Genomic DNA, 14,608 nt, shown 5'->3' on the forward strand with positions numbered 1-14,608 from the left:
CTACAACAGCATATGCTTATCTGACCTTACAACAACCCCCAGGTCAGGTGTTTTCCCCAAAACACAAAGTTACTTTCAGTTTCCTTTCTCTAATACTCAAGCCCACACATACAATCATGACATTCCTCCCCTTATCTGACCAAAACTTGGCCATGATTTTTGAACATAATCACAGCACACAATCTTCATATTGTTTTGGTGGTATCCTCTAGTGCTGTGGTCTTCCTCTTGTCTCAGGAACTCTGGTCACCACATCAGGATTAGGAAATGTTGTTGTCTCCTCTGTATCTGATGTTTCTCCCTCTGGATAGCTAGCTGTCTGCCTGTCAACAGCATCACTGGCTTGGACATCTGAATTGCTGGATGTCAGCTTCGCCTCAGCTCCTACAGCTGGTTCATCTGCTGTTGTGTCTTTGTCAGCATGATACTTTTTCACGCATGAAGAAATTCTGTCATACAGTATTCCTTCTGGCAATTACATAGTTACACTGTTTCCCTTCTTTGCAATAACAGTGTATGGCTTGGGATAACATGGAGTATCCATCTTATTCGGACTTTCCTGTCTCAGCAATACTCATCACCAGGCATCACATCAGACTGTCTAGCTCTCCTTCTGTGGTCTGCATGAAACTTTGCAACAGCCTTTTTCTCAGCGTTATGATCTTGAATCTCCTGATCGACTCTAATGTCCCTCAGCTCTGGTATCTTGGTGCATATTTTGCGTCTTTGTGTATATAGTTGCTCTATACATGGCAACATATGACAATACCACCTCCTTCCAGTCTTTACCCTCAGCCTAAGCAATCCTCATCTGTTTCTCTAAGGATTGGTTTTGTCTTTCCACTTCCCCATTTGCCTGTGGCCATTTAGGTGTTACACTGTGATGGTGAATACATGTGACTTGCATGTAATCTCCAAAGGTCTGTGAAATGAATTGAGGCCCGTTGTCTGAACACAAAATGACTGGTAGACCATGCCTTGCAATTATTTCAGTCAATGCAAACACTGTTTTCTCTACCGTTGTAGACTTCATTACCCACATACTCATAATAATGGCTGTAATAGTCAATCACCGCTAGTATGGACTCTCCTGACGGATATAGACATAAGAAGTCAACTGCTACATCCTCCCATGGTCCAGCCAGTAACAGTGTGCTGCGTACTAGTTCTGGTGGATTGGGTCCACTGACAAGTTGACATCCATGATATGTTTTGACAAACTGTTCCACATCTTTCTTCATCCATGGCCACCATACTTTAGTTTATAAGCTTTGCTTAGTACCAACTACTCCCAAGTGACCCTCATGAGCTAGCATCACTAGTCTAGGCCTAAGCTTTTGTGGCACTATAAGTTTGTTACCTCTGAGAATACAATTCCCAAATGTGTACAGTTCATCTTGTATAATGATGTATGCTCTGAATGGGCAATTCTCCCAATTTCCAGCTTGGATTCTCTGTCTGATGTCATTCAATTCTAGATCTTTGTCAGATTCTCTTTCAATCTCTGTGGTTGTTATTGCTCTCAGTGTAGCATGAACTGCCACAAACTGCATGAATGATTCAGCTACTCTAGAAGATCTGCCTGTTTGATCTTCCCTCAGTAGTCGTGACAGGAGTCAGCAATGTTCATCTTTCCCGCAATATGAACCACCTTGCTGGAGTCTCAAAACCCATCTTTCGATTCTGGCACATGGTTTGGATCTGGGAGAATAAATCATCTGTAATGGTGAGAAACAAGTATGCATGAAATCTTTCATATGCCCACACCAATCCTAAGGCCTCCTTCTCTGTCTGAGAATACCTCCTCTCCACACATGTCAGCGATCTGCTCACATAAGCAATGATTCTCGGGCCCTCAGCATGCATTTGCACCAGCACTGCTCCTAATCCTACTGAACGAGCAGCTGCAATGACTTTTGTTGGTACTTTTAGATCATAGTATCCCAGCGTTCAAGCAATTGTCAAGCTGTCTTTCAAAGCTTTGAATGCTACTTTTTGTTCTTTATCAAAGCTGAACCGTTCATTCTTTCTGGTTAACTTCCTTAATGGATCAGCCAGGGTAGCGAAGTTTGGGATATACCTCGCACAATAGCTCACAAGTCCCAGAAAACTTCTCACTTCACAAGCAATTTGTGGTTAACATGCCTCTGCTATTGCTTCTATATTTTCTTTGGCAGGATTGATTCCACTGCTTGTGAGTTTATGGCCCATGAACTTTAGCTCTGTCACACCCAGCAAGCACTTGTCTATATTTACCGTAAGTCCTGTTGACTGCAATCTAGCCAATACTAATCTCAACTTCTCATCGTGTTCCTCTCTATTGGCTCCAAGAATAATGATGTAATGAGTTATCGGCTGTTTCTGGGGTCCCTTGTATCACCTTCTGAATTTCATGTTGGTAAATCGCTGGTGCCACATTCATGCCAAATAGCAATCTCTTGTATTGGTAAAGTCCACAATGAGTGACAAAAGTAATCACCTTCCTTGAATCAGGATGAAGTTCCAGCTGATGGTATCCCCATTTTAAGTCCAATTTAGAGAATACCTTGCTTGTTGACAACTCTTGAATGATTTCATCCACAGTGGGAATTGGGTGATTTTCTCTCACTACTGCTTCATTTACTGTCACATATCAACACAGAGTCCAATATCACCATTTGGTTTAGGCACTACCAAAACAGGGCTCAGCCACAGTGATGATCCTTCAACTTGCTCGATGATGTATTGGTCAATCAGTTTCTTGATCTTTGCCTCAACTTTCCCTCTGAGACCAACAGGTGTCCTGCGTACAGACTGAGCTACAGGCTTCACATTCTTGTCAATTGTTAATCTCACTTGGTGGTTGTACAACTTCCCAATTCCTTGAAACACTGGTCAAAACTCCTCTCGAAACTCCGCATAGGATTTCACAGAATTCACTTCCAATCCAATGCGTAGCACCCCCAAGGCTTGGCCAGTTTCTCTACGCAGAAGAGGCTCACCTTCCTCCTCAATCACTATGAATTCTGCCTCCACACTCTGATCTCCAGCTCTTAAACTCATTGTGAAGCATCCAACAATTTGAAGTGGGGCTTTAGATGTGTAAGGATAAAGCTTTTTGAAAAATGTTAGCGATGTGCACTTGATTCTCTTTGTCTTCATTTACTCCCACGATGCTCTGTTGATGACATTACTGTTACTGCATGAATCTACAATAATGCTCACTTCAACACCCCCAACAATCACTGGAACTTTCTCATGGTTGCTTCCATTGACAGAAAACATGTATCTACGATTGCTAGTCATGTCCTCACTCACTGCATCTTTTTCAACTCATCTCACAGTTGTACTACTTTCATCTCTCCCTCCTTTACATGGTTTGCCAGGTTTGCCACTCTGTTCAACTTTGCATCTGCACTTCTGGGCAAAATGGGCTCTGCCCCCACATTTTCTGCATATCTTTCCCTTGGCAGGGCTGCAATCATCTCTTCCATAGTGCACCAAGTTGCCACATCTGAAGCACTCTCTCTCAGACTTTGGCTGTGTACATTCACGTGTACCTGGATTCCATTCTGTCATTCGATTAACCTCAGATTTTTTCGTGTCGATGGCGGAAATGAGATAAAGTTTCATGCTGTGAACTTGTCCAACCACTGCTTTCGATGCAGCCACTATCATCAAAGTGTCATCCAACGTTACGTCACCTCCTCTTTCCAGCAGCCTGTGCTTCAACTTATCTGACTTGCAATGTTGGACTACGTGATCCATTATCCGTTACAACATAATTGCATCCATCTGAAGCCTGCCTCATACCAGTCACAAATTGGGCTACTGTTTTGCCCATCTTTCTGTTTCATTTGATGGAAAACATGCCTTTGGAATGTGGCATTTGGCGTCACCACATAATGGTCCTTCAAAGCTTTCACTGTACGTTCAAATCCACCTTTACTCCCATGTCAGGTAATGTCTTGAAAGTCTCCCTCACCGATGCACCTACACTGAACAGTAATAATGCCCATTGCTGTGCTTTCTGCACCTCCGTTGCCCTGTCCAAAAGCAAACCATGACTGTCAGCATACGCTTCAAACTCCTCCAGCCATGCTTTCCATTTCACACTGACAAAACTGGCATCACTCATCGGATCAAACGGATCAATTTTCCGGACTGCAGACATATCAGCTCCAGCAAATGCTGGACACAATCCTAAATATTTCCGAATTTACCACGTCGCTAATGTCACATGAACCACACTTGAAATCACCATTTTAACTTTAACAAAGATTTAACAAGTGTTTTATTCAAGACTTCTGTAGAGTTCTATTCACTGTTCTCACTACAGCAACATAAGCTTACCTGACCTTACAACAACCACCAGGTCAGGTGTTTTCCCCAAAGCTATTTTTAGTTTCTGTTCCAAGTACCATATATTCTCTAATACTCAAGCCCACACATACAATCATGACAAAAATGATTAGAGACAGCAGAACTTGGGGATAAGAGAATTTCTTATGACTCGTGACTCCATGGAAGAGAAGTGTGCATGAAAGAAAGCTGTTGAAATATGTAGAGCTGGTGGTTGAGGGCACAGATACAGGATAAAAATGTATTTTCATGTCATGGAGGTGGGCTCTCGGGGACTGTGGGATAATGGATGGGAAAGTGCTTAAAAAGGCTGTGGAGTTTATCAAAGGCTGGTAATGTAGAAAGAAGATTGGAAATGTAGTAGGAAAACCATTGTTAATTATCACATGGGAAACGTTCTAAGGCAAGACTCACTGTTCAATGACTAATGGGGATAGCACTCTATCAGGCATGTCAGCTGTGGCTCAATTGGTAGCGCTCTCACCTCTGAGTTAGATGGTTGTGGGTTCAAGTCCCACTCCAGAATTTGAGCACAACAATCTAGGCTGACACTCCAGTGTCATACTGAGGGAGGGCTACACTGTTGGAGGCTCTGTCTCTCACACGAGATTTAAACCAAGGCTCTGTCTGCCCCTTTAAGTGAATGTAAAAGATCCCAAGGTACAATTTTGAAATGAGCAGGGGAGTTATCCCTGGTGTCCTAGTCAATATTGATCCTTCAATCAACATCACAAAAACTGATTGTCTGGTCATTATCACATTGCTGTTTGTGGGAGCTTCCTGTGCACAAATTGGCTGCTTTGTTTCCTACATTACAATAGTGACTACACTTCAAAAAGTTTTTAATTGGCTGTAAAGCTCTTTAGGACATCTGGGTATCGGGAAAGGTGCTATATAAATCTTTCTTTTAGCTGACACCTCCACGAGGTGGCATCTTAGGTGAAGCAGTATTCTATCTAAGACTAAAACTGCTGTAATGCCTGGCAACACTTGACAAACTCTATGATGAGGAAGCAACAGTTTGTCCAATGCAGAACTTTGATTCTGCTCTGAAATTTGCATGTTATTTCCCTTTCTTATCCAATTTTAACAGTGCTGTAAATACTGCTTTCTTGGATAACTAGAATCTGTTGCTGCTTTCTAGTTTATTGATACATACTTTTGTAAGGAATTCTATTTCCAAAAACAGCTTATGGATCTATTTTTATTTATTAAAGACTATGCTCAAATTGACTTGGGATAAACTTTCAATCCATATCATGACAATCAAATGTCTGAACTTTAGGATGTACCTGTAGGCATGTTTTCTAAAAAAATATATAAAATATCACTTGCTGGATTCAAGTGGAATGCTGGTTGAACGAGGTAAACTAATACATAACAAATGATTTCACTGGTAAGTGAAGGATAACACATCCCAGATTGAAATAGAAATATTTGACTACTACTACGACTTGAAATGGATACAGAACAAAGAAAGCTATTCCTTCAAAAAAAAAGGGAAAATAAGCACCCAAAACTAAGATTTTTACTGTTTTATACTGCAGTATGTGTACTTTCTATGAAAAGTAGAGAACCCCAAAGCTAACAGCACTGCATTAAATCACTGGATAATCTAACCTAAACATATTCAGAAATAGTTGATGAATTATGTTCAGCTTAACAACAATGTATTAGAACATCACAAGAAGCTTTTGAGAGATGTTAGGTTCACAAAATCAGGAAAACTAGCAGGAAATAATTTAATTTCTTTTTCTGAAAATGCTATCCATTGCTAGAGGTAACATTATATATATATATAAATAAAATAGAGATCTATATATGATAAATATTGTATATATAATATGCAATATATGCCTAAACATATAAGCCTGGAGTTTCCACTTGGTTGTGCAATTTTTTTTGGCCAAACCTGTGCAAAAGATTCTGAAAGTTCAAGCATAATTCTTAATAGTTCATTGCCAGGCAATGACCATCTCCCACAATAGAGAATTGAGGGCGGCACAGTGGCGCAGTGGTTAGCACCGCAGCCTCACAGCTCCAGCGACCCGGGTTCAATCCTGGGTACTGCCTGTGTGGAGTTTGCAAGTTCTCCCTGTGTCTGCGTGGGTTTCCTCCGGGTGCTCCGGTTTCCTCCCACATGCCAAAGACTTGCTGGTTGATTGGTACATTGGCCATTATATATTGTCCCTAGTATAGGTAGGTGGTAGAGAAGTATAGGGATAGGTGGGGATGTAGTAGGAATATGGGATTAGTGTAGGATTAGTAGAAATGGGTGGTTGATGGTCGGCACAGACTCGGTGGGCCGAAGGGCCTGTTTCAGTGCTGTATCTCTAATCTAATCTAATCTAACCATGTCCCCTTGACATTCAATGACATTACTATCACTGTATGCCCCATTATTAACATCCTGGGGGTTACCATTAACCAGAAACTGAACTGGACCAGCTATAAAAGTACTGTGGCAACAAGAGCAGGTCAGAGGCTGGGAATTCTGCAGCGAGTAACTCTGACTCCCCAAAGCCTGTCCACCATCTATAAGACACAAGTCAGGAGTGTGATGAAATACCCTCCACTTGCCTGGATGGGTGCAGCTCCAACACTTAAGAAGCTCGACACCATCCAGGGCAAAGCAGCCCGCTTGACTGGCACCCCATCCATCACCTTAAACATTCACTCACTCTACCATCAATGCACAGTGGCAGCAGTGTGTACCATCTAAAAGATGCACTGCAGCAACTCACTAAGGCTTTTTCGACAGCATCTTCCAAACCCATTACCTCTACTGCCTAGAAGGACAAGGGCAGCAGATGCATAGGAACACCACCACCTGAAAGTTCTCCTCCAGATCACACACCATCTTAACTTAGCCGTTCCTTCACTGGTGTTAGGTCAAAGTTCTGGAACTCCCTTCTGAACAGCACTGTGCGTGTACCTACATCACATGGACTACAGCGGTTCAAGAAGGCAGCTCATTACCACCTTCTCAAGGGCAATTCGGGATGGGCAATAAATGCTATCCTAGCCAGTGATGCCCACATCCTGTGAAATTTTTTTAAAAATTATGTACAATACAAATCGAGTTTCTGCAATCTTTTGCACTGGTGTAAAGTGCATTATGGTAGACTTCGCCCAAAAGACTGGCCACGCCTCCAGGATCAAAAACATCACCACTCCATGTTTTTGCTAATTGTGCTCATTTGTAGGCCTGCGAGGAGGCTCTTAAAATAAAGATGATACTTTTGGATGCAAGGACACTGATAGGCACATGTTAAAAGGTTTTGAGTGTATATATATGTATATATATATACACTCAAAACCTTTTAACATATATATATATATATATATATATATATATATATATTTAAAATTTACTAAAATACTGACTATTGTACACCAATATAACTTGTGAAAGGTTCTGCATTGTTTATAAAGTCATTTTTGATTATTTAAAAATCGGGGTACTCACAGGTGGTGGACTTGATACTCTGATTAAAAATGCTTATCGTTTGTGCTAATCCCATTTTCAGCTGTATCAGCTGCACCAAGCTCACACTCTTCAATATATCAAGGAATACGTTTTAAAGCAAAACTGAAAAAAAACCATTCTAAAATAATGTCCAATTGCGCAGGTTCATGGCAGATTTTACGTTTGGTGATATGCAAATTAGTTTGAGTGGAGATTTGTGGAATGATAAACACCTCTCTAAACAAATGCAATTTTGGATGGAATTTCTGTCCTGGTCAGATTGAGCCCAAAGCAGAAGCTCTACCCCATAATATATATATCTATAATTATATAATATATACAAATTGGCACTATTAATAAATAATCTAATGGGATAATGATTACCATGTCATAATGTGAGGTTTACTGAGAAACAATGTGCAGCTGAGTATTCCTAATTTGTTTGACTTCCAAATATTACAATGGGGTAAGTCATCAATTTGAGCTGCAATAATGTGAACAAAATCCACATCAAGTTAAATGTGTGTAGTTCAGCAGAAATAGATATTGCATGTAATTCATCAGTAATTGATGAGTTTAACATGTTGAACAACAGTTCATGACAGGAAAATAGTTCAACACATTCATTTCAAACAAAAACTTTTGACAAATGTCACTTCAGGTTACTTAAGTCCTGACAGGAAAGTGCACTTGATACTATATCCAGTTAGTGCAGGGAAGGTTGTCAGGCATGCTGCAAGGTATGATGTATGAGCATTGATTGTTGGTTTATAGTGCAAATCTTGTTTTTGCAGTTTATTTGACTTCAAGGAACATTCGCTGCAGAACACATTTGCAAACGTTTACTGCTTTTCATGGAATTGATTGGTCCACTTTGAAATTCACATCATTACAACCATTTAGTTTAATCCATGGTGATATGGGCAATAATCCTTTTCGGTCTATGACAAAGAATGCTCTGTGCGACTCTTAACTATCCACTGAAATGGAATAGTATGTCACCTAGACACACCATCACTTTCTCAAGGGCAACTAGGGTTGGGCAATACATACCGGCCTGCCCAACAATGCTCACCTCCAAGAATTAGGAAATTTGTGTGCCTTAGCTAAACAAAATGAAGGCTTTTGAAGCACCTTTTTTTGAAGCAAGTGGCCCCTTTAAAAGTCAGTTATTGTATGGTAAGATTGCAGAGATTAGTAGAGTTGAATTTTCCTTTATTGATCATCATAACGGTGATTAAGTCCTGACATCACAAATATGTGCAGTTGAAATGGTTTTAAAATTATTATTTCTAAAAATGAAAGCTTCTATTATATTTTCTTAATATGCTACATATGCAGTGCATATATGGGCTGAATTACAATAACTCCTACATTTTCCTTTCTTTGAATTATTGGGTTTCAGTCATGGTTATTTGATGCAAGACATATATTGTCTCTGCAAGTTGCAAGGCAATTAACATTGGATTATCAGGACTCTCAGTTCAGATTATGATTTGTACAATAGGACCAAGAGTGAATAGCATTCAACGAAATGAATGAAAGCGCTGTCCAAAATGCCTTGCATGTACTTGTAATGCAGGATTCTTTTCATCATTTACCTTTGTAGTTTATCTTGAAGCCAATTGATCCGATGCTTTCATCTGTTTGCAGATGTAACCACATCTGATTGCTCTTGCTCACAATCAGGTCTGGGACAAAGCTACCCGTCAGCCTGCGGCCAATAAAGAAAATAAAACAAAGAATCCATTCAATTTTAAGTCAGTTTGCTAATGTTCAATTTTCAAAATGCCATTTTCTTTCAAAAAAACAAGATTTTCTGAACCTCAAATATTCCAGCATTACAGTATTTTAGCTCCAAACCCAACTGTACCTAAATTGCAACAAAGGATAATGCTAATCAACAATACATTCATAAAAAGTCAATGATATTATTTCTGTCGTATCGCAGTAGAGTGCAGCAGGATACTCTCAGGTTGTGACTCTGTTTATGTACAAGTAATCAAGAGATTGAGATGAGGTTGTAACAACAATAATGAAGCTCAAGCTGTTTATCAATATCAAGCAAATCTCAAAATTCATTTTTTTTAATCCATGTGCCTGTCCACTGTTTTTCTCATGTTCATGCTTTTGGCTAGGGGTGCTTATTATTCTGTCATAAACACTTTCTCTGCACTAATGTTTTGTCTTTCATCACACCATTGGCACACTCTCTTTGCCTTTGTCCCATGACTTCCTTGTCAGTTGATCTCTCTGGCCCCCTGTCCTATCACACATCTTCCCTTTTGTTCTCCCCCGCCCCCCCCCCCCCCCAACTTTACTTGTTTAAAACATATTACATTTCTAACCTTTGCCAGTTCTGATGAAAGGTGACCGACCTGAAACATTATCTCTGCTTCTCTCTCCAAAGATGCTGCCAGACCTGCTGAGTTTTTCCAGCATTTTTTGTTATTTCCAAATTCATGGCATGCTTTTAATATGCTGCATACTGTTTTCTCAATATTCTCCCTTATCCCTCCTCTCTTGAAAGCAGTGTAACTTAGATATATCCTACTCATCAACTACTTTCTAGCACCTCACTTAAACAATCAAACTATGTAAGCCAGCATGATGTTTGTAGCTATTTGACCATGGTGGGGTTTAGCAGGGGGTGGGGTTGTGGTGGTGGTTTGATTTGCAGTTGTAATTGGAGCTTATTCTGATCCTAATCTCACAATATATACGCTTTGCACTTTCTGGCAAAAGTCAGTGGGTACAAATACGCTGGTTGATTTTTCCCTTTCCCAGTCAAGGGTTCAGATGGCAATAGCTACATTCCCACTGCCAACTGGCAAACATCAGCATACCCAGTAGGTATGGATCCATACCAAATCCTGCATTACCCACCAAGCCATGGAAATCAGTTGCACCTTTTTTGTTTCTCACATGATGTACGTAAGCCATACTGTTCTAGGATTTGGTCCTGCATTTGGAAGTTGTGTAAGGGAAGGAATCAGTCAGCATTATTGTGTTAGCAATTGTTTTCCTTTCTTTCCTGTGCTGCCATTCTACTTTCCTTGAACAATAATTATCCAAGCATAACAAGAAAACAAGGATCGATAGAACTTGCGTTTTTGTGTGTTTTAAAGTATCCGTCTTTTGCTCCAATGTGTAACAGCAGACCAGTTATGACACAATCAGGAAATAATCTAAGGAGTTCCAGATGTCTTATTTTAGGTTTACAGTGGACTATGCAAAAAAATCCTTGGCCACTACATGTTACTGAATCACAGAATTGTTACAGCACAGAAGGAGGTCATTCAGCCTGTCATGTCTGTGCTGGCTCTCTGAAGGAGCAATTCACCTAGTGCCACTCCCCCAACTTTAATCTTGATCTTTAAAAAAAAACTTTTTGTTCTTCACACAGTGGCACAAAATAAAATAGATGACTTAACAAACTACTACTGGTACCAATTATCAAACTTTGGCTTTGTTAAAGAAAGTAATATTTTTTTAAATGCCTTTCACAACTTTGGTGTCCAAGAGTGCATTACAGCTGATGAAGCATTTTTGAAGTGCAGTTACAGTTGTAATGTAGCGAAACATAGCAGCTAATTTGTGGACAGCAAGCTCTTGCAAACAGTGATAAGATAAATGAACAACAAGTCATCTGTTTTCATGATGTTGGTTGAGGGATAATTTTGGCTCGGACACTGGGAGAACCCCTCTGCTCTTCACAGAATATTGCCATGGAATCTGTTGCATCTACCTGATAGTTTAGTATCTCATCTGAAAGAAAGCTCTGCTGACAATATATCATCCCTAAATACTGTGCTGAAGTGCAATACTCTGACTTCTTCATTTACTAAGTTGGAATAAAAATGTGATACCTTAAAACACAAAAAACATAAGTCCTGTCAACCATCATTATCATTATTACATAATTATTACACAAGAGAAGTAGATAATGTGCTTAAGACTCTGGAGTGCAGCTTGACACAACCTTCTGAATAAGAGGTAAAAGATATGTTGGGCTGAGTTTTCTCGGCCCATTAGAAATGGGCTGGGAGGTAGGAAGGCTGGCAATATGGCAAGGGAAAGTATTGGGAGGGGAGTAAATGTCTTGCCGCTGCAATGCTTGCGGCCGGCCAATGGGCTGAAAACTGAGCCACTTAATGGCACAATTAAGGGGTACTTCCTTTCCCTCCAGGCATTTTGCCTATGGCAGGAGGAATTGCCGCCATGTGGGGAGACTGCAGGTGGGGCCATCCTTTATGGGCACTCCATGGCCCTTGTAGGGAACCCCGCAGCAATGGTACCAGCGGTGCACCACAACCTACACACACTCACCCCAATCACTGGAGCCTTCCTGCCTGGCCCCAGCTCCCCAAAACCTACCGGCTCTTCAAGGACATCTCGCTCTCATCCTGGAGCTGCAATCTCAGCAGTGGCCTCCACTAGTGATGGTGCTGCCAAGGCTGTTAAGCTGCCGGCCCTCTGATTGGGCCAGCAGCTCTCGGAGGTGAGCCGCCATCCTCAATTGGATGGCAGCCCCACTGCCAGCAGTATGCTGCTCGCCAAAGTAGGGTCTCCTCCCACTTTCGTCCCAGCAGCGGGACTTTCGGGTAAATCTAGAAATTTAGCCCCTTGGGTCAGTTAGGTCAGGTATCAACAACAAGAACATCCATGTCATTGTTTGCTTCACCGCTGTTATGACCTCAGTAGAGACTGTTAACTTTAAAACAAGAGATATGAATTCCCCAGACCTATTAATTACACAAGATTTCACATTTTAAGACTTCTACTACAACAACTAGACTAAAAATCAACATTAACTAAACAGCACCTAGTAGGTAGCCAATATACTAAATTACAGAGAAAGGTGTTTCCCATTAACTTATTAACACACCTGAAAACCCCACACCACATTTATATGTTACAGTGTTCTAATTCAGAAAGGTATCCTTGCAGATAATTCCTCCCAGTCGCATCTCCCAGTCTTTCTCAAAAATGAAAGTCCTCTTCGCAGATAAGTTTTGGTGCAGAGGACTCAAATGAGGACTTTAATGGGGCGGTGTACAAAAGAATGCACTGGCAAGCCTGCAGAGAGCCTATGGTTAATATCTAGGAGCACGGAGGATTCTCCAACTTGGCACAGGGCTTTGCATACAGCTTGGAGCCTAGCCTTTCCAGTGTGTATGTGATGGCCAATTCCAAGACAGCACTGGCGAATCCCGCGGCAACGCAATGTCTGGGGTCAAGGTCTCAGATTCTATTGCAGCACAGGCAGAAGTCATCCGATGCGCTGCAGTGGAAGCTCAGACTGAGGTCATGAAATCCATGAAGCCCAGCTTGGTGCCATGCAGGCTCAGACTGCTGCCATTATAGCTGCGATACCTGTGCTCAAAAGGATAGGCAGGCTTGCACAGCAGTCCAGCAAAGTGTGCTCCAGCAGATTACTAGGAGTGCTGAGGTGCTGCCCCAGTGAAGTGGCAGTGGCTGTGGTGATCCAACCTTCTATCCTGTCTCAGGATGACAGCATCTGTGTACCCACCATTGCCACTCCGCCAAAGCCAGTCAGCTCAGACTATTGCCACCCATTCTGGGGTGGGGCAGAGCAAAGCCGGGCCCTCAAGGCCCAGAGCCGCTCGAGTTCATCCTGCAAGGCCAGCTGTAGTCTCCCGCACAGAAATTCAGCAGCCTTCCACCAGGCATGCTGCAGCCACTGGGGTAGCACTGTGTAGGAGCACTAAGACAGGCAAAGGCACCCGCAAGACAGGCACTAAAGGAATTCACAAGGGTGATTATTTCAGTTTTGTATGTATTGGAAATGTTGTTGGTTAAATTTGTTATGGATTTTTTTTTTGTTGGGCGTCTTTTATTTCAGGATTTTGGCCAAGGCTCTGTTGCAGAGTGACGGATGACTCAGGAATTGTGAAGCAATGGTGATGTGGCATGATTCTTGGGGAGGCAGAGTCTGATTAACCACTTACAAACAGCCTATACAGAGCTATGGATGCCTTGTCCCTTCCTCCTCCTCCTCCCGTGGTCCTTGCTAAAGCCCTGTTAGAAAGGGCTGCACTGAATGAGAGCCAGGTTGTGTAACATGCAGACCGCCATGAATTTGGAGACATGCTCAGTGAGTATTGTAGGGTTCCCTCTGGCAGTTCAGACAGTGGAACCATTGCTTTAGAACACCAGTGGTTTGTTCCATGTGTTCCTGGTGGCAGCATGGATCTCCTTGTATGCGCCTGTCCACATTTGTTCAGGTGGTGGAGGGGAGTCATGTACCTTTGTCACCAGCAGCCACCCTCTAGTTCCTCATGGTGGCTCAAATATGAACGGAACAATTGACTGGCATAAGATGAAATCATTGTGGATGCTTCCAGGATAGCGAACACTCACCAACATAATGTTCTTTGCACAGTCACACACCAGATGCACATTAATGGACTGGAACCCTTTGCGGTACCAGTACATCACCTTCTTCATATGTGGTGCATGCAATGGCTCCCTGAACCATTGAGAATCCCGTTACCCTGGCAAAGCCTCATGCCCACTCCTCCTGCTTCTGTCTGGATATAGCGAGAAGTATGAACTCCCCTCTCCTGACAAACTGGGAATCTGTTATCTGCCTGTTGCAGTAAAGCAGGGCAAACTGAGATGTTGCCACTGTCGCCAGCTCCACTCTGGAATGATCCCGAGGCACAGAAGCTTGGAGGTGATCTTCATGGCCACTGGCAGTGCCATGCTTACCTTGCTCTGCGGCTGGAGGATTTGGCACAGTTCAGTCACCACCTCCTTGGTGAATTGTAGCCA

The 14,608-nt window shown here is 42.0% G+C and overlaps 1 protein-coding gene across 1 annotated transcript in view; it reads right to left on the bottom strand.

The window, feature by feature from the left end:
- The window catches only part of csmd3b (CUB and Sushi multiple domains 3b), a 2,327,439-nt gene that overhangs the window by 748,879 nt on the left and 1,563,952 nt on the right, over positions 1-14,608 (bottom strand). The window contains exon 12 of the mRNA XM_068032163.1: positions 9,412-9,524. Within this exon, the coding sequence (XP_067888264.1) occupies positions 9,412-9,524 (113 nt within the window). The remainder of the gene's footprint in view (positions 1-9,411; positions 9,525-14,608) is intronic.

This window comes from Heterodontus francisci, chromosome 5 (genome assembly GCF_036365525.1).
Source record: "Heterodontus francisci isolate sHetFra1 chromosome 5, sHetFra1.hap1, whole genome shotgun sequence".
Taxonomy (NCBI): domain Eukaryota; kingdom Metazoa; phylum Chordata; class Chondrichthyes; order Heterodontiformes; family Heterodontidae; genus Heterodontus; species Heterodontus francisci.